At 40.2% G+C, this 26,539-nt stretch overlaps 1 protein-coding gene across 1 annotated transcript in view; it reads left to right on the plus strand.

Moving 5' to 3' along the window:
- zc3h18 (zinc finger CCCH-type containing 18) overlaps positions 1-26,178 on the plus strand; it is a 49,167-nt gene extending 22,989 nt beyond the window's left edge. The window contains exons 10-21 of the mRNA XM_034685232.1: positions 867-1,049; positions 6,685-6,810; positions 7,421-7,507; positions 9,010-9,167; positions 9,237-9,378; positions 13,825-13,941; positions 14,919-14,927; positions 15,020-15,225; positions 15,735-15,949; positions 17,450-17,549; positions 19,828-19,924; positions 24,982-26,178. Of these exons, the coding sequence (XP_034541123.1) occupies positions 867-1,049; positions 6,685-6,810; positions 7,421-7,507; positions 9,010-9,167; positions 9,237-9,378; positions 13,825-13,941; positions 14,919-14,927; positions 15,020-15,225; positions 15,735-15,949; positions 17,450-17,549; positions 19,828-19,924; positions 24,982-25,210 (1,669 nt within the window). The 3' untranslated portion in view covers positions 25,211-26,178. The remainder of the gene's footprint in view (positions 1-866; positions 1,050-6,684; positions 6,811-7,420; positions 7,508-9,009; positions 9,168-9,236; positions 9,379-13,824; positions 13,942-14,918; positions 14,928-15,019; positions 15,226-15,734; positions 15,950-17,449; positions 17,550-19,827; positions 19,925-24,981) is intronic.
- The last annotated feature ends 361 nt before the right edge of the window (positions 26,179-26,539 follow it).

Here is a 26,539-nt window from a genome sequence, read left to right on the forward strand (position 1 = left end):
CATTTTTCATGTGACCACTATGAAGATATTTTGCTTCTCTTGATTCGAATAAAAATGCCATGTACACAAAGTAAGGGCTGTATTGCAATTTTACAACGGCCCCTGAATGTACCTGCAGTGACAGGAGCACTGGACAGACGGTCACTTCACGGGGCTCTGAAATGCATCTGAATCTGTGATGATGAGGAGTTGACCAAACTGTACTTATGTCTCTGGAGTGTGTCTTTGTCACACTGTAGGGTAAAATCATCAATGAAATTGAGACAGAGGCATGAATGCAGGGAGAGCTGGTGTACACAACACACCTGCTGCAGGTAGTGACCAAGCTAATACTGTGCCCCTCAAGTAATAACTAAGCCGGCCACAGACCGCATCGCTTGTATTTTCAAAGAATAGACGCACAGTGGGGGGAAATATGGACTTTAAATGTCCGGCGGTCCGCCAATGGCACTTTGTCTCGTCGTCATCTCGTTAACAGAAACATAACACACGTTTGTTAGAGTTTTTATTATTAGTGATGCACTTTAGCTCGTCATAGTCTTGTTTTCTTCGTTTTTTTCGCCATGAAAAATGGTTGATGAATATTTTTTGTCATTATTTTCGTTAACGAAATTAACACTGGTCTGAAGACAATAGCCACATTACTAAGAATCAAGGGGAAGAAAGTCAACAGGTTCAGGCTCAGTAGTTTAATAATAAAATGCACATATGGACGAGTAATCCCAAGCAGGTGAAGGGAAAATAAAACAAACCACCGCTAATGTTCAGATCCAACAAGTCTACGCCAAATTTTTATTTGTTTCAGTTATCTTTTAGCTTTACACTTGTGTCTGACCAGCCATTGATTCTGTTTTTAAATTTCTCAGCAGGCCGATGGAGCCTCCCTCAAAGAAGGAGATGATGCCAGTCATGAGGCGACCCGACGAGTGGAAGGACCCATGGCGTCGGTCCAAATCCCCCAGAAGAAGACCCGGGATGGGGTCCCCACCACGAGGGCGCAGGCGACATCGGCCCTCTGGCTCATCTGTCTCTCTGTCCAACTCCTCCAGGTAGAATCTCTTCTTCACATTCAGGACAAATTGTCTCATGAGGTCTGTGAGACTCGGTTTAATGAGCTGAAAAATATGCTGCACTTAGTTTAATCCTGCAGAGGAAAACACCAACATCTTGACCGAAAATTGACTTACTGGTGGTCCTAGATTAGAGCGAATTAAGGTCAAAATTATGTCACATTTTGGTTCCACACTCAGGGTTCCCACGCGTCCTGGAAAACCTGGAAAACAGTTGACCAGTTTTCCAGTACTGGAAAACACCTGGTAAATGGGAGAAAAAGTCAAATGTCCTGGAAAATCACATATAGTCCTGGAAAATGATTCCAACATGGCTGCGTGCGACCTGACCTTATTAACAAAACACATCCCCATTCATTGAAAGTTGAGTGCACGCTGTGATGGAAAAGACAGTGACGCGGCACAACTTTTTTCACATATTTTCTCCTTCACTTCATAATCATGCATTCACAGAATACGGGGGTATATTGTTCATGTTTTATGGTACATTAACCTCGTAGAGTGCTCTTTTGATTCAAAGAGTCTTGTTTTTAAGTTATAGTGTGGCCAGTGGAGTCGGGCAGAGAGCTTGGGGGTCTGTGCCTCACAACTTTCTCTGCAGGCTGAGAGCTCATTTACCGTACTCTAGCTCAGTTGTTCTCGAAGTGGGGTCCTGGGACCCCTGGGGGTCCGCGAACCATAGCGTGGGGGTCTGTGAAATAATTTGAATACATTTCTAATAAATTATAAAATTGTGCTGTGTCATTACAAAACAGCATACACCATTGTTATGATACCATTTGGTGGCTCGAAGGGATATGTGAGTCTTGCTACTGTTAATTTTCTGAAAGCGTTTAAGATCAATTACTTGAAAAGTATGAATGCTGTCACGTTGAGTCCACAAGGAATGAAATGACCCTCTGTTTTAAAGTATACAAGTGGTATTTACTTGATTCAAATTGAAGTGTTATCTGTTTATCACTATGATACAGGTCTGAAGTATTTACATTGATACGTTTGACAATACAAATAGTTCCAAGGGAAACTAAGAGTGCAAATGGTAGTAAGCATGTGCTTTAGTGATGGGAAGTTCGGCTCTTTTCAGAGAGCTGGCTCTTTTGACTTGGCTCCCAAAGAAGACTACCAAGCAGCTCCTAATTTAGGATCTTTTGTAGCCGTATATTTTACCTTAACTTTGTACGTAAAAGGGTTTTCAACACAAACAATTATTTTTTTGCAGTGTTTTTATGAGAAGCCTTATAATTGCCCAATTTTGTGCATTTATTCTTTTACAAAACCATTCTCATCCTGATCCTAGGGTTATGATTAGGGTTAGGATTAGGGTTAGGGTTAGGGTTGTGGTTAGGGTTAGGATTAAGATTAGGGTTGTGATTAGGGTTATGATTAGGGTTAGGGATAGGTTTATGATTAGGGTTAGGGATAGGGTTAGGGTTGTGATTAGGGTTAGGATTCCAGTTAGGATTAGGGTTAGGGTTAGGATTAGGGTTGTGATTAGGATTAGGGTTATGATTAGGGTTAGGATTCGGGTGAGGATTAGGGTTAGGGTTATGGTTAGGGTTAGTATTAGAGTTAGGATTAAGATTAGGTTTGTGGTTAGGGTTAGGGATAGGGTTAGGGTTGTGATTAGGGTTAGGATTCTGGTTAGGGTTAGGGTTAGGATTAGGGTTGTGATTAGGATTCGGGTTAGGGTTGTGATTAGGGTTAGGATTCCAGTTAGGATTAGGGTTAGGGTTAGGATTACGGTTGTGATTAGGATTAGGGTTAGGGTTATGATTAGGGTTAGGATTCGGGTTAGGGTTATGGTTAGGGTTAGGGATAGGGTTATGATTAGGCTTAGTATTAGGGTTAGGATTAAGATTAGGGTTGTGGTTAGGGTTAGGGATAGGGTTAGGGTTGTGATTAGGGTTAGGATTCTGGTTAGGGTAAGGGTTAGGATTAGGGTTGTGATTAGGGTTAGGGTTAGGGTTAGGGTTATGATTAGGGTTAGGATCAGGGTTAGGGTTGTGCTTAGGGTTAGGGTTAGGGATAGGGATAGGGTTAGGGTTTTGATAAGGGTTAGGTTTAGGATTAGGATTAGGCTTGTGATTAGGGTTAGGGTTAGGGTTAGGGTTGTGGTTAGGGTTATTATTAGGGTTAGGGTTGTGCTTAGGGTTAGGATTAGGGTTTGGGTTAGGGTAAGAACCAGAACTAAACTTAAGCAAACAGAACAAGTACCAAACTCATGCAAACAGAACCAGAACCAGACTCAAGTAGACCCAACCAGAAACGAACCAGACCCAAACTAGACCCGAACCACACTCGAACCAGAACCCTACCAGAATTGAACCAGAACCGAATCAGAACCGAACTAAATCAGAACCATACCTGAACCGAACCAGAACCGGACCAAAACCTTACCAGAACCGGAACCAGAACCGATCCAAACCAGAACCGGACTCAAGCTAACAGAACCAGAACCAAACTCAAGCAAACAGAACCAGAACCAAACTCGAGCAAACAGAACCAGAACTAGAACCAAACTCATGCAAACAGAACCAGAACCAAACCCAACCAGAACCGGACCAGAACCGGACCAGAACCGAACCAGAATCGAACCAGAACCATACCAGAAATGAACCAGAACCGAACCAGAACCATACCAGAACCGAACCAGAACCGAACCAGAGCCGAACCGGACTAGAACGGTACCAGAACCTTACCAGAAGAGAGCAGAACCTGAACCGAACTCAAGCAAACAGAACCTTACCAGAACCTAACTCAAGCAAACAGAAACAGAACCGGACTCAAGCTAACAGAACCAGAACCAAACTCAAGCAAACAGAACCAGAACCAGAACCAAACTCAAGCAAACAGAACCAGAACCAAACTGGAGCAAACATTATTAATGTCCTCAGGTTGGCATTGAGAAAAATCAGATGCCTCAGCTTGTGATGGGCTGATCCGATTTCTCCTCTCAGTGAGTATTTGCCCTGTCTTTGAGAAGACTCTCTCTGAAGGAACAGATGTAGCCAGGATACACAGCCTCCCCTCCATCACCTGTATCCTATATCCTCACATGTGATTGGCCGCATGGCTTCCATGCTGACCAATCAAAACAAAGTTCTGCTGTGAGCAGAGCTGGGGCTGAGCACTGTGAGAGCTAAGCAGCGAAAGGAAAAAACTGTGAGACGGCTCTCTCTTGATGCGAGACGGCTCTTCTGATTCACTATAAAGCATCGGCTCTCAGAGCTTTTGATCATGACACATCACTACTGTGCTTAATCTGTGTTACAATTATGAGGGGGCCATGGACAATATTCTCACCTGTAAGGGGTCCCTGGCTCCAAAAAGTTTGAGAACCCCTGCCCTAGCTAGTAGGAGTGCAAACTCCCGATAGTGAAAACAAACGGAACAAAAAGAGCGACACAGCTGCTCAGAAACTCCACGTTGTAGACATCGCTGATCATAATAGACATCGCCATGCAAGAAGACAGTTTACATTTTTTAATTCTCTGAGAGATCTTCAAATACAGAGTGTGTCTTTACACCGGTGTGATATTCTCAGAGTTTATGGTAACTCAAATAAAAAAACGTGACATTTTTTATATCAACCACTTAGCAGGATGAATATCATGATTAAGCAGGTATATTTTGAGTTTGAGTTGAGTTCTATTTAGGTCATTGATGCACTGATCCTCTGATCATTATTATTATTTAATTGTTTCAGTAAGGCAGCTTCCTGATATCTTTGCAGGCTCTTTTGTTTAATGTGCTGTACATCTGTGGTTGAATTATTCTATTATCAATTTGCCATCATTTTTAAGTATGTAAGAGATTATTTCATTGATAGCCATAGACTACATGTCTTTCAATGTAGACTTCCACTGAGAGGAACATATTAGACTATTTAGGAACTAAATTAGGAACTAAAATTAAATTAGACGGTCATACCAGCTTGATCATCAATGAAAATGTCCTGGAAAATGATCTCTGGAAAAGAGTGGGAACCCTGCAGACTGATTTTAATTAATTGTGAAACATGGGCAGTATTGTTCCTGCTGTTTAAGCCCGTGTGCGATTGTCTACTAGAAGTTTGAACCTATTTCACCTCTGCAAATATCTTAGTATTTTCTGATGTCACATTTCCTCTATATCTGCAATAAAGCAGACAGGAAGTTTATACAGACTTGAGCATGGTATTTAACGCCTACACAAAGTATAAGATGACCAGATGATCCCAGAGGGTCTGTGTGTGGGACTTACTAAACACTCGTCAGCACAGGAATAAAGTGATATAATGTCTTCCTATTTTTCCTATCACAACAAATTAAATATAATTAGCTGTGAACATGTTTAGATATGCCTTCAAGAGAGAAATGGTGAAGAGGAAACATAAAGAAATCCTTTTTTGCCTCGTTGCTGCGGTCACAGGTTTGACTCCTGACCTCTACCATTAGCTGTATGTCTTCCCCGACTCTCTACTCCCCACATTTCCTGTCTCTCTCCAGCTGTCCCATCCAATAAAAGCAAAAATGCCATAAAGAACTTCAAAGATACATCCTTAGATGCACTGGGACTAGGGATGTAAATTTCAAGTATTTTCCATGATCGATCTTTGGAAATGTTAACAATCAATTATCGATTAATCATAAAAACAAAAACACATAAACGTTTTCTATATAAAAAACAATAACAAATGCGTTTTTTCCCCTGAATCAAAATTTCCTTCACAACATAATGTATATAACTGACAGTATTGAATAGCTACGGATCATATTGAGGCGTACAAAATGTAAAACGCTGTCACAGTGTCCAGTTTTCTGTCTGTTGTATTATTGAGAAAAATAAGCATGTGAATGCGGTCAGGTGTCAGAGCTGTTTTGAAGCCAATCGTCTGTGGGAGCCATATTGGAAATGCTGAACTCAAACTAAAGCCTGACCTCCAACCTTCTGTGTCGAATCAATGGCGTAGCCTACGCCAGAGGTCAGCGTAGCTCCCGTACCTACACACCTAGCTGACGTGCACCTCCTCCAAAATGTAACTACGGGTAGAATCGACGCGGACGGCAAGCCCTGTGATTGGTCCACTCGGCGGCATTGTACTTCCCGAATTTACAGCACTTCTGTGATCCCCGCTCATCAACCGCACATTGGCCGCATACTTCATCTCCTCTCTATTCTTCCCTGCTGCATAGGAGCGACACAGAAGCATAAAGTAGCCTTAACTAGTGTCAAGCTAGTGTGAGGTTAAGAGGCAGGCTTTGAGCCTCCTAGCCAACAGCTACAGTGTTCCTGCCTGTCAGTCAAGTTAGCTGTGCCTCTCATAATGGAAAACTCTTAATCCTAATACCTTTGAAATTGCCACGTTATGAAAATCCCCCCCCACCCCACCAGGCTTAACAAGTTTATTTCTGCTGTAAAGATCGTCTTTTTAGAAATGGTGTGTATGTGGTTTCCGGTACTTCTGGATCCAGCCTCAAGCGGACACTCGAGAAAACTGCAGACCCACATTGGATACAATTTTCGCAGCCGGAGGTTGCCGCTTGGTGTAGACCCTACTGACCAACCAAGCCTCTGCACCCTTATGTTATAATATGTTTATTAACTACACATGCTCTGTTTGTGTGTGTTCCAGGTCCTCATCACGCTCTTCATCATACACAGGATCCGGGTCGTCTCGTTCCCGAAGCCGCTCTTCCTCATTCAGCTCCTACTCCAGCCACTCCTCCCAACGCAGCTCCTTCAGCGGCAGCCGCTCCAGGTATACAGGAGTGTTTCTCTGCGTGTATCTCAATACACCTTGTAGATGATTTTGCACAGCTACACAATCATTCCTGCCCTTAAGGTTTCATACAACACCTCCACAATCCTGTACTATGTGGTTTCCCAGTTTTAAGAAATAGTTTATAACCTGAACTACTCAGGAGTTTAAGTGATGCGTTTTAAATAGTGTGTCTGAAAAGTGAGTGTGAGTGTTGACGTTGAGGTGCAGTGTTCTCACATGATGATGGAAATGTAACCTTTCAGTGACCAACCTTATGTTTGTGTTCTGATAATAATACTGCTAGATAACATAATGCTTATATAAATATTGATTATCCATCTCAAATATGTCATTTATAAATATAACAATTTGTAAATAACATTCACATCAGATTTTAAAAAGATAAATGCTTAACTTTATTCTATTTATTCATACTTAAAAAATCGAGCACTCTACTGTAACTGCTAAACACAGACAGCAGGTAGACAAAGTCAGGAACTGGACACATACGCCTTTTCTGCTTAGCTTCCCAATACTTCTTAACAAAATAATTTAAAGCCTTTGATATGTATGTTGATTTTAATGGCACTTCTATGACTGTGTCCAGATCCTACTCCACATCTCCCTCACCGAGTCCAGCAGCACCGAGGACGGCCAAGAACAAACCAGACCCTCCCCCCATGATGGCCAAAGGGTAAATCATGAGTTCTTTGAAGCCATGTACACTGTGCACAATTTATATGCTTCCATCCTTTCTTCACCTTAAAGGGTTGTGTTGGTCATTTTAAACCTAAGCCCTAATCTTATTTAATTTGCGGTCTAAAAGGAGAAAATAAATACATATATTATTTATTTATAATTGATCCAGTAATAGCTTCATCAGATGCAAAGATAAAGATGAAAAGACCATACAAAATTGTAGACATAAAAATGAGTGTTTTGGCTGTCATGTGAAGCAACTCCTGCATAAATTCCAAAGCTTACATTTTTAATATTTTAATACCCATTTAAATACCCCAGACTCTTTTTCACATATTCCACTTTAAAGTGTTTTATCTTTTCTTTCTTTTTCCATGCTCCACTGTAATTCGTAATAGCCACTCTAAAGTCTGTTGCAATGGCTTCTAAAAGCATCATATTTAGGGATGCACCAAGAGGAAAATTCTTGTCCGAAACCGAGAACCGAAAAAGAGGAAGCCAAGGCCGAAAACCAAAACACAGAGAGAAATGATTACGCCAATTATTAGTAGGGAGTAGACCATGCATTTTCTGTTTGTGTTGCACAGGCATGTTCTAGGCCATTTATTAGCAGACTCTTGAAGATAGTTTGTATAGCAGTTTGAACACACTGGGTTAAAAGAGCTCAAATTTATAGACAGAAATGTCAAAAATGTTACAACTGTCCCCAGTCTCCCCTACCATTGCATTTATGTCCATGACTGTGTACTAACCTCACTAAAATCAAGGATCTCATTGAACATATCAGACAACGAGAGTGCATGCCCCTCATCTGGTTCAGAGAGACGAGTCCTTTTTTCTGCGCTCTGTTCTCCTTCTCCTGTGCTTCTCCGTCTCCAAGTGGGTCCTCCGCATCCATCGCGGCCTGGATCATTTCTCGTGCGCGCTGCTTTATTCCCACATCTAAGTAATGATTTTAGAATGTGGATCAAGTACAGTCGTGATGAAGTGCAGAGGATCTGAATAGATCTCAGTGAAACGTGTGCTGACAGACTGTAAAAGTGTACTTTTCATTGTTTTCACTCCGTGGTCCGTCTCAACCTCTTTGCTTAGCAGTGGCTTTAGTGCTGCAATTAAAGGTGACATATTACCCCTTTAGCAGGACCTTTCTGAACCATTGGTCACAGATTTAGTGTTTCTTGTTGTTTTATTTGTCAGTATGTCAACGTCGTCTTGGAACACAGCTACTAATATGTAGCTATGTGGCTATGCTAACTAGCGCTAGCACTTCTCCATGTTAAATAAAAAGCATCCACTAGATCTTCAAATCTGCAGACGTGGGGAGTAAAACCGACCTTTGCCAGAAAGGCAGCAGGATCTCTCTGAACCATTGGTCACAGATTTAGTGTTTCTTGTTCTAAACATTGCTTGTACTGTGTTAGTATGTTTGATGCTATCACTGCCTGCCCATCACTGTCTGCATGCTTAAAAAACAAAATTGCCCTTTTCCCCTGAAAGCATGCCGCCGAAGCCGGGTGCCATGCCCCCTCCTCGCAGGGACAAGCCTCCCATGAAGAAGGCTCCCAGTCCTCCTCATCCTAGTGGACCACAAGGCAGGCCTCAAAAACCCCCGTCAGAGGGAGGGAAGCCTCCCATCAATCCTCGGGAGCCTGGAGGTGCAGGAGGCAGCGGCGGCGGCGGCGGTGGAGTTGGAGGTGGAGGTGGAGGTGGAGGTGGAGGTGGAGGTGGAGGTGGAGGTGGTGGTGGAGGTGGTGGTGGTGCCGGAGGTGGTGGAGCCGGGAGACCTCTGCCACCGCGGGAACCTGGAAAACCACCCAATGCGAGAGAAGAAAGGCGGAGAGAACGGCAGCAGCATCCTCCACGGAGGTAGGTGTCTCATCACGAAAGGCTCAGTTTGATTTGAACCGCTGTAAAATGGTCATGTCTTGATCATAGATTGTATAGTACACGGACGTAGCCTCCGTGGTGTCGCCAGTTTGTTTCGTAAACAGACTTTTGAAGCCTACTGTCGGCGGTTGCCATATTGGAAATGCTGACTCGACTTAACTTACGTTTGAGCTAGTATGAGGCAGAAAGTTGGAGTTGAGGCAGGCCTTTAGCAACCTGGCTAACAGCTGCAGTTCACCCACCTGTCAAGTCAGCAATGCCAACAAGTTATGACATTTCACCTTCGTACATTGTGTGCTGGTAGAGAAATTAGCTATTCAGGCCAACTGCTTTTTTGAGCCAGGCTGTCAACATGTTCTTTTCTTTTTTAAAGATCGTCTTTTTTTTTTATGGGCTTGTATGGGGATTCAGGTGTTTCTGCAGCCACCCTCAAGCAGACGCTTGATGGACTGCAGTTTTGAACACTTCGGCATTGGCTTCATATTTTAAGTTTCAGATGTTACCTCTTGGTCTGGATACTTTGCAGGTGTTACATCAATGTGATGAAATGGGAGTGAATCACATTACAAAAAGAATTTGATTCATGGCAGGAATCAGGAAAGGCAAGGTTCTCTTTCAGGTAGTTCATTTACACTAAAGTTTGAAGTTGAGTGTCACTTAACTGATTAACAATGCAAGAAGTTTCTGTTTGTAGCTGACCTTCTATTAACTGAGTGAAAGAGACAAAGGAGAAGACGCAGTCCTGAGGAAATGCTGCATTCAAATTCATGCTAGTTTTCCCTGACTACCAACCCTAGCATTAATTTGACCTTCTCTAAACTTTTGAATGCACATGTCCAGCTCTTCAATGTTTCAGTACTTTTTGTATAACATGCTGTTCTCTAACAAGGTGATTAACTACGAAAATAAAAACAAGTGTCTGATCCATAAATGGACCACTAAATGTTCTCATATTTAAACATTGCTCTTCATCATGCTTTTCACAATTTGACACCATGAGACCAAGACGACACCTAACAATCCATCAACAATGGTTCTGAGTCATCGTGTAGAGGGTCGTAACCCCGCACCCCGGAACCTCAATGACCTGAGAGCAGAAGAAAAGTTGAATGCTTCAGCAGACAATAGGTTGACTTGTGAACAGCATGAGACGTCGCTGTCAAGCTGAAACTGATGCTCAAGGACAAATGACAAGTTAGAATGTTGACATTTTTTTAAATGTGGTTTACCCACCACTGTTTTTAGTTTTTGTTAAAATACAATTTTCGAGATGCAGAAATTACCATTGCATGCTTCTACTAGGGATAGGCATTTCAAGCCAAAATTGTAATCGAGTGGGACGAGGTGCTGCTGGTAGCGGGTACTGGCAGCGTTTTTCTCTTCCTTAATGTCGTTGTTTCTGTGACGCAGCAGCGTGGTGTATGTTTACATTTTACAGCCATGCTCAGCCTCTGCGATTATCTCTGTTTCTGAATCTCACAGCACTACACATGTATTTCCAGCAACTAACGCTAATGTGTTTGACTTCGTTCGCTATTTAATGCCATTAGCATTCTTCTTCTGTTACTTAATGCTGTTAGCAAACAGCTTTAAGACGCCCTATAGCCACCATCTGGCGGGAATACAGTATTACAACCAGGCACCGGTGAAAACAATGAAAAAAGTACTTTAAAATGAAACAATATTAGCATTAACTCTTCGATTTTTAAGAAGTGAACGAATATTCCAACAATCAAAAATCCTGTCCCATCCCTAGCTTCTACTCAAATGCCCTACTTTCATGATATGACACCACTGTAGCATGAACATTTTATATTTTCGATAAATTTCACCAGAAAGTCGAGTAGCCCTAACTCTTTGTGATTAGTGTATATGAGCTGAAATGTGGGGCCATACTCTTCTCTTTCAAGTATCCATGCTGATGTTTGTGATGAAGTCAACCTGTTGATTTCAAATCAAAAGCTCTTTGCAATGGTAAGTCACTCTCTCTCCCTCCTGCTCTCTCGCTCTCAAACTCTGGTGACTTAACTGTGGCATAGAGGTGTAAGTAACCCCTTTACCACAAATCTTTCTCCAGCACACAGACTTTCCTCCACTTTCTCCTCATTCATCTCACACTTCATCTCTAGAGTGAACAGTTTGTGCACGACAGAGACTCCCTGTAGGACCCGGGTGGAGGGGAGCTCTCTGAACTTGTATCTAGCAAAAGTATAAATGAAATATTAGTAGACATGATTTGTTTACTTCTGTATAATGCAAACGTGAGCTCAGCTGTGTTGTGTACCTCAGTGTGACAACACTCAGGCACAGCTGCAGCGTGGGCGTTTGTATGAACTGGAGACTGCAGCACAATGCTTCACTCAATTCATGCCGTGTTGACTCAAGTCTCATACCAGACGTGCTTCCCCCCTTTGCATTGTCATTATCATTTTAAGTGAAGTGCAGCCAAAGATCATAGCGTCAAGGCCCTCTTCTCACGACTTTGTTGACATTCTGCCTCACACATGACGTAATGTTATGCTAAATGATGTGTGCAAAATCCACTGCAAATTTTTTATCTGAGGTTTAATCCGGTTCTAAGTTGTAACCGGTTTTCTCGAGCTCGGGAAACCAATTTTTGTTGGCAGTACTTTAACCTGTGCGTGCTCTAAAGTTTGACGTCTATGAGAAAAGTCTGCACAGAGACTAACTACTACACAAACAGCCAGTTATTGTAACTCACGCCATGCCTTTGCGTGTGAACATCCAGAGGAAACACTCTACTTTTACTCGCCTTATTTCACAACATCATCATCACGCAATAAAATACACTCTTAGATGAGTGATGAATAAGATGATAGATTTCTAATGATTAGGGTTCATTAGAGATATTATGCATTTTTCACAAAGCTGCTCTTATTTTATTTGTGTTTTATACTTGAAGGTTTGTTTAAGTGATATTAACAATTAATCAAGTATCGATTAATTGGTTGTTCAAACAGGTTTTTTTTGTTTTCGATTTTCTATCACATGGAACAAACATCATGTGGTCTCATATTTCGTCAAGCTTTAAAGGAGGTGTTTTCAATTTAAAGCATGTTTTGATGTCAATCAGCTGACTGAAGGTGTTGTGCACAGCGGTGACACCTGACCATGTTCACATGCTTATTTTTCTAAATAAGAACCAGTAGGCAGAAAACTGGACACTGTGAGTCTGAAATATGATTCTGTTCTGTTTTCTTGAAGCAGTAAATCCACATGTTGTAATCTGAGCCTTTACTTTATATGACTGTATGTCCGCTGAGATTATTTTTACGAGCCTGCTCCACACGTTGATATTCAGTGTGTTAACATTTTGTACGCCTCAGTATGATCCGTAGGTATTCATCGTCAATTTTATATCTTATGTCGCTAAGGAAAATTTGATTTTGCCAGATGTGGCTAAATGCTGTCTTGTTTTTTTACTCTTAAGTAAAAAAATAAACATTTTGAAATATCACGTTGCACTGAATGAGCACAAAAGAGACAGATATCACAATTAGTTAAAGGATGACTGGCAGATTTTTTTCAAAGGTCTGCATTTGCAAGAAGTATGTCAAACTCAAACTTTCTGTTTTTGCATGTCCCCATGTTTGCATGTGACATTATGTGATACATGCTGTATCCAACATTTGTGCATTTCTGGGGGAATACCAGAGAGATTGTGTGGGTGTGGGGGAGTTGGTGGAATAGCTCGAGGAAAATCTTCACCCTGTTCTCTGCTGTTTGTGTGTGCGTGCAGATGCAACACAAAGCAGCCTTAGCCAGAGAGGATGAAAAGTTAAAGGGCAGGGAAGAACAGTAAGGATGTGTGAAAGTGTTTTTTCCTCTTGTTTGTGAGTGGGTATGAGTGTGTGGGCACAATGTGGAAACTATCCTGAAAAACCAGTTTATGGTCTGTTGGTAAACTACTTCCCTCTGATTGTCCATAGCTGTTAGTGATACTGCTGAAGCAGTGGGAAGAAGTATCGCTAGTGGAATATTTTAGGGTCAGATTAAGGGTGTTCCTGTTTGTAAAGTCAGCAGGAACTTGAAAGCAACATAGCCTTCAAAGTGTACACTGTAGATCTTTAATAATACAGCTTTAGCAAAAGCTACAGAGACATGATTCAGCCTTGTGTTATCAGCTTTGAGAACTTGTATGATTACATTCATTTTGGCTGGTTAGACTTCTTTCAATTATAAAAATGGACCAAAGTGATTTCCACATTGTACTTTTTTACTTCAGCTGACAACAACTCATAAGTCAAAACGGTCAGAGCTCTTAAGACAGGGTAAGATTGTAACCCAGTCCTGAGAATCCAGCATGTGCTGTGATACTGTCACACACCTAATACAGGTGGTAGATCGTCCTCTGCCAAAGAAGCTGTGCAGCATAAACAAACCGTCTTTGTCTGTCTCTTCCAGGCGAACTGTAAGTGGGAGTGTCAGTGGGAGTGGAAGCAGTTATTCTGGTTCAAGCTCCAGATCCAGATCCTCCTCCAACTCCCTCTCACCTTCTCGCTCTGGATCCAGAAAATCCAGGTACTCTCACGTGAACACCTTCACTGAAGAGCACTGCACTAAAATTTCCTTTTACAATGCTGAACATACAGTATATGGAAATAGAGCCATTTATGCATGTAGACCACTGTTTATGTGTATGTCACATGTTATTATTCCACTTTCAAGAATAGTGGACAGTGCATAAAGCATGTTGGCACACACAGGAGTGTAACTACAAAAAAGTCAACACACTTGAAGCAGATCATAATGTCAAGCATCGCATCGGAGGCATCAGAAAGGTCTTTAAAATCCAGAAACAATGGTACTGATGTCACTGACTTGGCAGCTGTGGCTCAGTGGTAGTCGGTCAACTCTCAATCGAAAGGTCAGGGGTTCCATCGCCGGTCCCGCTGTCCACACGCCGAAGTGTCCTTGGGCAAGACACTTAACCCTGAACTGCCCCCATTGGTTGTGCTATCGGTGTGTGAATGGGATTAGTTAATACTGATGAGTTCTTTACAAAGCAGCCTCTACCGTTATTGTATGTTGTGTGAGTGGGTGAATGTGACATGTAATGTAAAAGCGCTTTGAGTGGTCAGAAGACTAGAGAAAGCGCAATTTACAAATACAGCCATTTACTGACATGTGGCTACTCTTTGGTTTAAAACTATCACATTGGCTTTTTTTATATATTGCATTCATCTTCAGTCAATTTGCAAGTCTTTTAAGCTCAGTTTTCAAAACATATAAGCATTTTGAAGAGAGCTGTATCAGACTCCAAATCATGTCTGTGGAAAAATATTTCACTTCTTTTTTTTTATTCCTCTTTCTTTCTGTCAAGCACACCAAACTCCTGTATCGGTCTGAGTGGCTGAGTAGAGAGCTTGATGGTCGGACATTAAACAACTGGTTTTAAAAGTACAATTAATCAGTCATGCTGATAGCATATCCAATGTTTATTAATCATGTGTTCCTCTTTTGCTTTCATGTGCTGTTTCTGTTGGGGAACCCTCCAGAAAATCCAGGTATGATAGTTATTTATTTAGATATTGATAATATGTGCATATGTGAATGTGCTGAAACAAAGGGATGTTGAACCAAAGTCTCCTGGTCACAGGTCGCTGAGTGTAAGCAGCGTGTCTTCAGTGTCATCAGCGTCGTCCAGCAGCAGCTCCGTGCGGAGTGCTGACTCGGATGACATGTACGCTGACCTCGCGAGCCCTGTGTCTTCTGCCAGCTCCCGCTCGCCCACTCCAAATCACCCTCGAAAAGAGAGAGGGATGCCAAGGGACCAGATTCCACATGGCAGAGACAAAAACAGGGGTTAGTTGAAACATTCTAGTCCACACACAGAAAGATGTAGAGGCAGAATAATGAATGAAAGCATGACGTAGATATCATACAATTTCAAATAAAGGCCTGATCTCAAATAAAGGCCTGATCTCAAATAAAGGCCTGAACTCAAATAACTGCAGCTTGATAATAGCTTTATTATAAAAATGAGGTGCTTTGATTTTTTTCTAGCTATCTGGATTATTGTTTAAATCTGCACAATATAAATCATGTAACAGCAGTTAAATTAGTATTATGCTAAATTGTGGTATTTTGAATATTCACTGTCATAGGTTCCTTTTTTTAGAAGTAGAAGTAAAAGTGATCAAAATAGTTTCTTTATTGGAGAGCAGCAACAGTATGGGAAATGAATCTTCAAGCAAATAGAAATAAGAACAGTTGTGTGTTAAGACAGGTTTTCAGAATAGATGCCACAATAGATGTTTCAACTGCATGCTTCGGTTCATTAAGTTGTAACTGTTTTCTCATCCTTTACGCAGAGAGGCCGCCAAAGAAAGACGAACCCTTCCGTGAGGACCGCAGGAAGATGGACCCGTCTGGTGGACCACCCAGAGGAGGCAACCCCATGCCTAGGTCAGGACCTGGAAGCAGAGGAGGCCACCCTTTACATCCCCCACCTGGCAACATGGGCCCCCCAGGAAGCTATGGAGGTTCAGGATCGCACAAAGACATCAAACTGACCCTCCTCAACAAGGTAACCATTGCATCTCTTTTCACTCTTTAAGAGGCTGTTCAACAAAGTCACAAAGAAAGAAAACTCCGGTACACGTAGTAGCAGCAATTCAGCATTATTCTTCCTGTATAGAACAACTCTTGGACGTGTCCTATCAATTAAAGGCAAAAATGCCCAAAAAATATTTTTTTTTAAAAAGAAGAATATAAATAGTTTGAAAAATGAATAAAAAAGGGATAAGGATTAGAGTTGGAGATAAAATTAAGGCTAAAAATGTCAATAGAACTGAGTAGATAAATAATGAAAAACAAATAGTTAAAATTACCAAAATAATAAAACAACATTAAAATCAGTATAAAACATTAAAGTAATAAAATTGTTATACCCTACATAAAAGCCAAATTGAATAAATACCTTTTTAAAAGTCTCAATATTTTCAGCTCCTCTCAGAAATGTAACGTATTATTTTATTACTCTAATCAATCAAAGAAAGTGTTGTACTAACTTTTGCACAAAATCAGGAAGTGTGAATTGAAGGCGGGTAAATGTAGTAAAAGTCAAATATTTTATAGCTCAGATGCACATCAGTGCTTGCATAGAGGTCACTCCCATATGACTGCCCAAAAAAAACATGCGTTTGTTGTAACAGTTTCAAGTGGAAACATGCTTTCATGTTGCTCATACACTTCGGCTGTGTGTTGTAGTTTAGGTATTTCCCCTACGCTAATCTCTCCTGTAAGCGACAAGGCAGTGATTATTTGTCAACCACACCACTGTTAGTTAAAAATCATTTTCTGAACGTGATGATAGTGACTTCTTCAGCTGGTTAAATAATAACATAAGAATTAGTGCTGAATAACTTTGAATGATCTCACTTCAGAGAGTTTTCTTCTATTGACTCCTTCAGCCCCTTGAAGGCTCTACCAGAGTTGAGTCAGCATATAACAGAGAGGTGTCTTGCAGACGTATCAGCCAGACCTCCTGAAAACAAGCTGTCTGCAACATAAACTGTAAAGTAGTAGTATAGTCTGAGTTGTGTGTAGTTGTATAGTCGAGGTGGTGTGAGTTTACAAAGCCTCAGGATCTGGAGAGTGAAGTATTTCTATTTTTAGATGTTTCAAACTTGCATTCTTCCTTAGGACCAGGAAGTTTTAAATTGCCCAACCTGACCTGAAAGATGTCTTGTACCAGAAAATAATACAAGAATGCTGTTAATTTTTTTCTGTAAGCTCATTTTGTAAAAGCATTAAGCACCCACTTAATGTCACAGCTACCACGAGGTTTGGATTCAGTTTGCCTTCTAAGCTAGCAGTACCATTAAGTAACTGTCTTTTAACCCCTCGCTCCTCTTCTGCTCCGAACTCGTCAAAATGCTGTCAATTCTGGTTATGAAAAACGAAGACGTGACTTCCCAAACAGTCGGCGGCTGATCAGATATCACTTCGCTTGTCACAGCATGAGGAGCCTGCGTCATGATTCATTTTCAACCAGATGTTAACTAAATGTTTGGTCTCTTTACAGCAGCAGGGAGATAAGGGGAACCGGAAGAGGTACCTGCCTTCAGACAAAGACAGACCAGGTTCCCCAGTCAGCAAGAGGATGGCCATGTCTCCAGACCGAGGTGAGGACTGTGCTGTGACACTCGACACTCGACACATCTGTCCACAATCACAAATGTTCTCATTTTGGTCAGATTGTGCAGACTTCATGTTTTATCAGTTATGCTGAAGCTGTAAGTAACGTGACCGACGATCGTAAGTATGTAGAAAGGTTGTTAGACAACGATTATTAGATAAACCTTGGCAAATGTGTTATCGGTTAGATAAGTTAAGCTGATATCGAGAGCTAATTATAGTTCAAATACTTCACATGTATTTATGTGTTATATGATTTAATTTCTAGACTTGTACATAACAAAGATGCTCTATAGATAATGACTCATGGGTGTCTGATAATGATGTCAAAAAATGTTTTGTTAGTCATCAATAATGAATATATTCATGATGTTAGGTCAGATTTCTTTCTGTGGCAGTTCCTAAAAACTCAGCTTGCTTTTAAAGCCCTGCCTATCTTGTCATCATGACACATGTTTTGATAGTAATTTTCAACCCAGTACCTTCTCCTTTCTCTCTGTCCACTCAAAACAATCTCTGTTCAGGGTGTTGCCCCTGGTCATCAAATTTAAATTAAGAGACTGAACAATTTGCAGGTATTTTCCCAGCTTTCTAACAGAAAGGGGAACTGGTATTTTTAAACTGGGCTCTTTTTTTTGGACACTTTTTTTGGCATATTGGCTAAAATAACTTAGAGATCAGTGTTAGTCCTGCTTTGTGGAGGCATTTTGTTGGGTCTTCCACCCACCGTTTTGGATATCTGCTTAGTCTGCTTTAACTTTCAATTAAAGACTATCTATGTCTTGACAAAAGGCCTAGATAAATTACAATTGATTAAATCTATAGTAGCTTTAATAAGTAATCTGTTTTTCATACTTATCAGTAAGATGTAACATCTCTTATCGGTGTAGTTAGCAATCACACAGTGATCTCTTAATTCCAACACTCTTTTTTTTATTTCTGTGGGAAATGCCTTAACATTCCCTCGTCTGGTACACTTTTTCCTCCACCCTAACCAATCAGCATTTGTGCTTTGGCAGTAAGGCGACTTAATATAATCCAACTACAATCCTCAGTTATTAACCTCTAATGTAAACCAAACAAACTGTAACCTGCTTTCCAGAAACCATACATGCAAAGCAGCACCAATGTGTCATGAGTCCTGTTCTCAGCTACCAGCCTACCTCTCTTCTACTCATGTAGGCAAAGCAAGTTTATGTTGCACATTTCAGACACAAGGCACTTCAAAGTGCTCCATGGAGGAATATAAATATGTTGAAATAAAGACTTACAGAAACAGTACAACTGAAAAAACAATCAAAGATAATTTAATTACAGGGAGAATATAAAAACCACACGTAGGCCACATTGAGAGATTTGTGTTTTAAGCTTAATTATCTTTTTTTTAACTGTTTTATTTTTTTTGTTTTTCCAAAAACAGAAGAGAATGAAATTAAATCCTACATCTTGCCTTCGAATCACATTACACATTTAAAAAAGAACATTAGAGTGGATTAAATAAAGAAATGTATATTAGAAAGAGAAGATAATTTTTTATACAAAATAAAATACTTAAAGTAAAGTACATAAATGAATAAAACAAAATACATATATAAATAAATGAATACAATTCAATAGAATACAAAAATAAATTAAAGTAAAATACATAAATAAGTAAATGATTAAAAATAAATAAATAAATAAATTACTGCCAGGTTTGGTCATTTTATGTTGTTTTGTCCCCTCATCCCAAGTTGAGTCAGTTCTTTAGGTAAGTAACCGAGCACAGGAGACATTGCCAACCCTCATCAAAGCAATTCCTTGTAAACAACATGTAAAGAAAACCAGCAAATATTCCAATACCAGAAGCTGGAGCAGGTGTAATTTTTGCATTTCTGCTTTCAAAAGAAGAAAACTGCAAGACTGCAATGTCTTGGTTAAGTGAAATAACTGATTTGCTGTGTCAGCAAAGTTTGTCTTTACAGTGTGTCCTGCTTTACACCACATGAAGAGTCGTGCATGTCTGAGTTAAAGGTCTCCGTGCTGGGATCACTTCTCGTTTCTTTTTTTGATCTGAAAGTTCAGATTTGCTTTGAAAGATCCGTTCTGTCACATAAAGCATAAGCCTACAACCGGTTTCAGGTCAACCTAATGTGAAAGTTGACACATTTCATGAAGACTTGGACGGATGTCTGAGTATACAACACAGCTGATAGAGTTTGAACAGTTATGTAGTCTGCAGAGCTGAAGTGTTCATTCAGTGACTCTGAAACTTGTTCTTCTCAGGCCGTGATAAGAGGATTCCAGGTCGACCCCCGCTTTCCCCTCGAATGGACCGACCCAGAGGCCAAGGGCCCCGCCCCATGCCCCCCCAGGGAGACAGGTTGGTGCAGCCTTTAACATGTTACTGCTGTAATGTAGTAATTCTGAGTTCAAAGTACTGAAAGAGAAAAATTCAGCCAGAAGTCTGGAAATTTTAAAGTCCATTTCTCCCCCCCCACATCTTTTTTATCTCTGCCGTGTACTCAGGACAAACACATCAGGGTTTTCAGAGCACTAAGTTTAGCTGACACAAGTGGAAGAAGTGGAAGCACATAAACGTTACATCATCATTCATGCGTCACAATATTAAACATCCTCTTGCACAAATTTCCCAGTATATTTTCTAAATAGTGCATTTGTGACAGCCGAGGGTAATTTACTTCTACACTGAACATGACAGAAGGACAAAATGTGTACATGTGAACACCTCAAATGACTAATTATTGAGTTTGGGTTCCGTAAAAGTGAAACATGAGTCACCTACTTTGCATAGAATGACATCAACTAAATGTCTTTTTTTAATATGTTGCTATGGCTTTTATCTTTGTATCATCACACTGCTGCTGAAGTGTTGACACACATACATTTCATTGTGTAAACAACTCTACAGCTATCACAACTAGCCCATACCTGCTGCCTCAGATCTGGCCATGAGAATTTCTTGTTTGCGTTTATCTGTTTAGATCTTTAAATTAAAATTCAAAAGGTAAGAACTACAAACATAATTTAGATCTTTTACATTCTCCTATGGGTTGCCTATATAATATATACTGTATGTCAGTTTTGTCAGTTAACAGTGAAGTGTTGAGTATTTTCTTAATGTAAGTTTTAAAATGAGCCACACTGAGTTGAGTAAATGTGTAATCAGCAATCCTTGAAGTGTTTGCTCAGTTGTGTCACTCACATTCCACACAAATTAATTTTAAACCCCATCATCATTGGGTCAAAGAGAGGAAGAGTCTATCTTTTTTTATATGACTCATTAATTAGCTATGCAAGACGAGCACAAGATTATTACTTGCTGCACGCTATGAAAACAAATTCTTGAGTTCAAGTGTGTGAACCTGTCACCTCAGTCATGTCATAAACGTTTATGTTCCATTTATGATTAGTCTTCACTTCTGAACAGCTGGCTCAACCGGTAACTCAAACAGTAGGAAAAACTAAAGGAGTTTGAGGCTATTTTTAGATGCTCATAGGTACACAGCTTTATATAGTTTGTAGTATTTCCTTCAGCAGCAGGATGGGCTGTGAGTCAACTAAACTGTGGAGTGTGTTGATTATGTGACTGGAATATGTCACACAGTGTTTATTTTTGGCACAATAGAACAGGATATTTGTTATGCATGTCTGGGTATGTCATTTTTTTGTATATTAAAAAAACACGACGTTAGTATGTTCAGTGTTTCCCACACATAGACATATCTGGCAAGGCTGCCTAAACAGAAAGCCACCATATTTATATTTTTCTCTCCTAAAAGATCACCATCTGTGATCAATGGTTTAGACAGTCACTCCCAACTCTCTTGCAACTCTCTGCGCCTTGTGTCTGATAACCTGTTGTTCTGACACATGCCACCCCTCTGTTCAGAGAGAGGTCCTTCAGTGTGTCTCTCCTGTTTATGAAGTGATTGAAGTTAGATGTCTAGTGTACAGTATAGGGCCGGGCGATAATTCGATAATGATAATTATTGTGATATAATTTTTCCCAATATAAAAATGACAAATGTTCGATAAAAATTTGATATAAATAAATGAACCTGAAACACTAATTACCATCCAACATTAGACAGAAGAAGACCTCTCACCCTGCGACAAGAATCATGTCGCAGGGTGAGAGGTAGGTGGGGCTTAAGGACTTTGGAACAGAATGTAAACACGTCTGAAACTAGAGACCGCGACACTGAAGAAAACTCAAAACCTACCAGCTCAAAGCAGAGTCCTTAGTCTATCACTGTGTCGACTCGGCGTCAACTATTAACTTAATACACTTAGTTTAATATACTTACAGGATGTGGGTAAAGGAAGAGCACAGAGACAACTTCTGCTGTGCATCTCCAACTCGTTTAATGTCCAATGTTACCGTAGTAACAACAAATACTCTCTGTAAATATACATGTAGATATACAATGCAACAATTCTCAAGCAGAATTCCATATTTCTATTTTTTGTATTATTTAACTTCTATTTTATAATGTAAAACTACCTCTGCAACTCACCACTGCACTTTATCATATTATTTTAGCCTGTACATATTAGTCAAGCTATTTGTTGTTTCTTTGTATTTATAGCTAAGGTTATTGTTATTATATTTTCATTTTATTTTTTTATTGTAGTTCTTATTCTTATTCCTATTCTTATGCCTTGTACAAAGAGAGCACAGTTTACCAAAGTCAAATTCCTTGTGTGTTCAAGCATACTTGGCGAATAAAGCTGATTCTGATTCTGATAGTACAACCGAAGACTGAATAACAATGATGCCTTCAGTGCACTGTGGGAAACAACATCACAACATCACTGCTCAAAGTGCACTACTCAAAACAAAACTCTACTAAACTGATACACAGAATACTATTTGATATATCTTTGTTGTAAATTTAAATCAAATTATGCAAATTACCTAAACCTAAGAAAAATACGAATCTACAAACTAAAACTTTTAAAACATCTCATGTTACACAAAATACCTGCTTCCTGTTAGCACCTTCAGAAATGATGGATTCAAGAAGTTTATCAGAAAACTAAATCCAGACACAAACTGACAGTCTGGTTTCTTCAATTTTTCATCAGGACCAAAAATCTGCCTTTAAATTTAAATGAAAGAATTATTTGGTATTTATCATAATAATTAACGGTATCGACTGATATGAAATATTTTATTGTGATAACATCATTTATAATATTTGGGACTGTTGCAAAATGCAAACATTGTCCACACACAGATCACCTGTTGTGGTAACAGAATATGGGGTTGAGCAAATGAAGTTGTCTGTTAACATTGAAAATAAGTTGGAGAGCAAAGCAACTAATATATGAAGTAACATAATAATAGAACTATAGGTTGATGACTTAACATAATTGAATATGGTAATGTGTTTCAGGATTTTTAATACCCAACTTCTGTGAGAAATATTGTGTTCAGCTCAAACATGGAAAAGTCTCCAAACACCAGTCTCGTTCTATAAATGCTATTCACAGTTAATACATTTATTGGTTTGTAAAGGTGATGAAAAGAAGTTCCTTTCACACAAAAATGTGTTTTATTATTGCAGCCTTCATAACTGTTTTATTTTTTTACATTTATTTTAGACAAAAAACAAACACCTTGTTTGCCCTTCACAGTCACAGAGTAGTAGAGGAAGTAGTAGTAGAGATAGTTTTGTTTTTCAAGTGTGTCATTCACCAAGTGTGCCAAGCCCTCACAGAAGAATGGGCTTTCAAGACAATACTTTAAAACAAAACAAACAAAAGCTACAATACAGTGAGAAGAAATGAGCAGTCAGTCACGTGACTTGAATAAATCAAACATAAAGCATCCTCCTACGATGCTAGAGGGCATATACGCATATTGAGCAAGCTGAAGCACTTTGCGTATCAACAGGTACTAAAGGTTTCTTTATCAGACATAGAAAAAAATCTTAGCGATCTTCTGACATTGTGACATTTTGCGGAACAAAAAGAATATGATAAACAATAGGTCCAAAATTGAAAGAGAGTGGATGGTGAGATGTGTATTGTCTAAATGTGTGAGTAATTTACTTGATGCTATATTCCAAAATCATGGTGCTCTAACTCCTTTGGAATATAGCATCATTGGATTGGACAACCTGAAAACCAACTCAGTATAGGGCCAACTACTTCAGTGGACTCACTCTGAAGGTTGAAGGTCCAATCCCGGCTCCTGCAGTCAACATGTCCATGTGTCATGGGCAATACGCTCAACTCCAAATTAGTCCTGGTGGCATAACCAGCAGTGTGTGAATGAGTACGAATGGGATAAACTTATACTGATGAACACGTTACAAAGCATCCTCTTTAATAAGTGTATGGATGTGGTGTGATTGGGGGAATGTGACACACAGTGTAAAGGCACTCTGAGTTGTCGGAAAGACTAGAAGGCTCGTTCAACATGAGTTCAGACCTTTTGAAATCATTGTGACAGTAATTTCAGCTTCCTGTACTCTTTCACTGCTATTACATGACAAAGTAGTGGATAGCAATATTTATTACAGATCAAGTAAGCCAAATCTCAGCACAACTGTGACTTGGTGGATTAAGTGCACATGTCCCTCATTGAACACAGATGCACAGGCAGTCCACACCTTGAACAGATTACCTAAAGTAGGTGTCTCTTTGCTAAATCCTGGTGCCAGACCAAGCTTGGCCTCTTCCAGCTAACAAACTATCAAACTGGGCATGGTTTAAACTTGAATACCTTCAAGGAGTAGTTAGGGATGGGCATTTCAAGCCAACATACTATTCGATGATCACTGGCACCTATTCAGCGACTATTCGTATTCGGCGGGACGAAGTGCGGCTAGTAGCGGGCACTGACTCAACCTTTATGTCTGTGTTTCAGTGACGCAGCAGCGTGCCGTGTGTGTTTACATTTTACAGCCATGCTCAGTCTCAGCGATTATCTCCGTTTCTAAATCTCACACCTCTACATATGTATTCCCAGCAACTGTCGCTGATGTTTTCAACTTATCTTTTGTTATTTAATGCAGCTAGCATTCTTCTTCTTCTGTTATTGAATCCAGTTCGCAAGCAGCTTTAAGGCGCTCTATAGCCACTGTCTGGCAGGAATACCGTACTAACATCTTTAATAAGTGAATAGATATTTGAGCATTCGAAAAATCATGTCCAATCCTGAGGAGTAGTGAAGTCAGTATGGAGGGCAGCCTTGGGAAAGGTGTTCATGTGGTGAAATTAACCAATCTGTGTGCACCACTGTGGTGTCATAAACTCAGACGTGATAAATATTCACACACCAACTATAATAACACAATGAACAGAGGTAAAAGTTTTCTTCACTTTTGGTCTGAACACAGTGTTAGTCATATCATGCTTTGTCCTTGTCTGACAGACATTAGTAAAACTCTTTCTCCTCTTTCTCAGAAAACGCCCTCTGTCCCCACCCTCAAAGTCTTCTGGAAAAGGCCCGGCGCCACCAATGGCCAAGCAGGTGGCCCCTGGCTCTGCTCCAGCTGCTGGCTCAGGCTCTGGTTCAGGCTCAGGCTCCGGCAAACCCAGCAACACACTGTCCCGCCGTGAGGAGCTGCTGAAACAGCTGAAGGCTGTGGAGGACGCCATCGCCAGGAAACGAGCAAAGATTCCCACCAAATAAACCAAGGCATCTGTTCACCTGTCTGCTTGTGAGGCTATGTGAGCCGCAGAAACAGCAAGGGTCATGGGAGGGTTGATCCCCTGCTCTCAGTGGATGTTAAAAAATGTTGTATGGTTCATGTATACAGGTTATTGTGAAAGAGGAGAGGAAGTGGCCACACTGCAATCATCCTTTACTTGAGGTTTGGCTCTACTCTATTCTGGAGAGTCTCTCACTCCCGTCTGCCCGATGTTAGATCCCCTTAAAGTCTCTGAATGTCTCAGCTGCAGTTTACCTCATCAACAAGACAGAGTAAGGAACATTTGGGCGTTTGGTGAGGAGGGGAGTCTCAGAAATGGAGTGCAGACTCAACGGAAACAGAAAGGTATTGAGGTGCGTTTGTTCACTTGCCCCCCACTCTGTTCCTTCATTCAAAAAGGAAGCACCTCCTCATGTGGTGTGACAACAGATTTATACACATTGAGTCTACTACTTCTGTCTTTTTCTGGCCATTTTTATTGTGCTTTTTTTTATTTCTCACATCTTTTCGTCAGTTTCCTCCATGTTGAGTCAGCCCTGCAGGTTACTGACAGCCCTCACTCTGCTTATTTGTATAAATTCCTGAGCATCTACATTCAGTAAGTCATCATGAGCCTGTGTTTGTTCACAGCAGACTCATCTGAAACCAATGGCACGTCTGGTTCTGTGTGTTAAGAGCAGTGTTCGCTGTCACACTTTGTACAAAAATAGCAAATCATCCGATTCTTTCAAGTGTAAGATTATAGACAACAGTGATGTGAAGTATTGCTTCTTTTTTATCTACAGCATTTTGTTTTCTTCTAAGCTCTTCCTAAGTGATAAACTGATGTTTTATTTGTGTGATCATTTTTAGTTTGAGGAGTATGAGATGGAACGGGGGAATTTAGAGACAAGATTTGTCTTGCTTTTGTGACAAAAGCCTTCTAAATAAACTATTTTGATAAAGAGAAGTTGAGCCATGTGGTTTTTCTCTGCTCATGTGACTTTCACTTGACTCTTAATTCTTAAATGTATTATTATAATGGTATAGTAACAAATGTGTTGAAATAGACTACAACTCTTTTTTAGGCAAGTTGAAACTATCACAGTTTGGTCAGCATGAAAACCCCAAACTATTTAGTCAGGTCAATGAAAAGGTCATGGTCCACGCTTAAATAGTAATTCAATGCTGCCAAGAAAGAGAAGATATTAATCATTATACCTGGTTAAAATGTGCGATGCTGTGATTTCTTTATTATAGCTTTATGGGGTTCTAAATTTAAAGGATGTCAGATTTATTTATCCTCTAAAGATGTTGTAAGTCTCTGCCTT

This window comes from Notolabrus celidotus, chromosome 6, assembly GCF_009762535.1.
Source record: "Notolabrus celidotus isolate fNotCel1 chromosome 6, fNotCel1.pri, whole genome shotgun sequence".
Classification (NCBI taxonomy): Eukaryota; Metazoa; Chordata; class Actinopteri; order Labriformes; family Labridae; genus Notolabrus; species Notolabrus celidotus.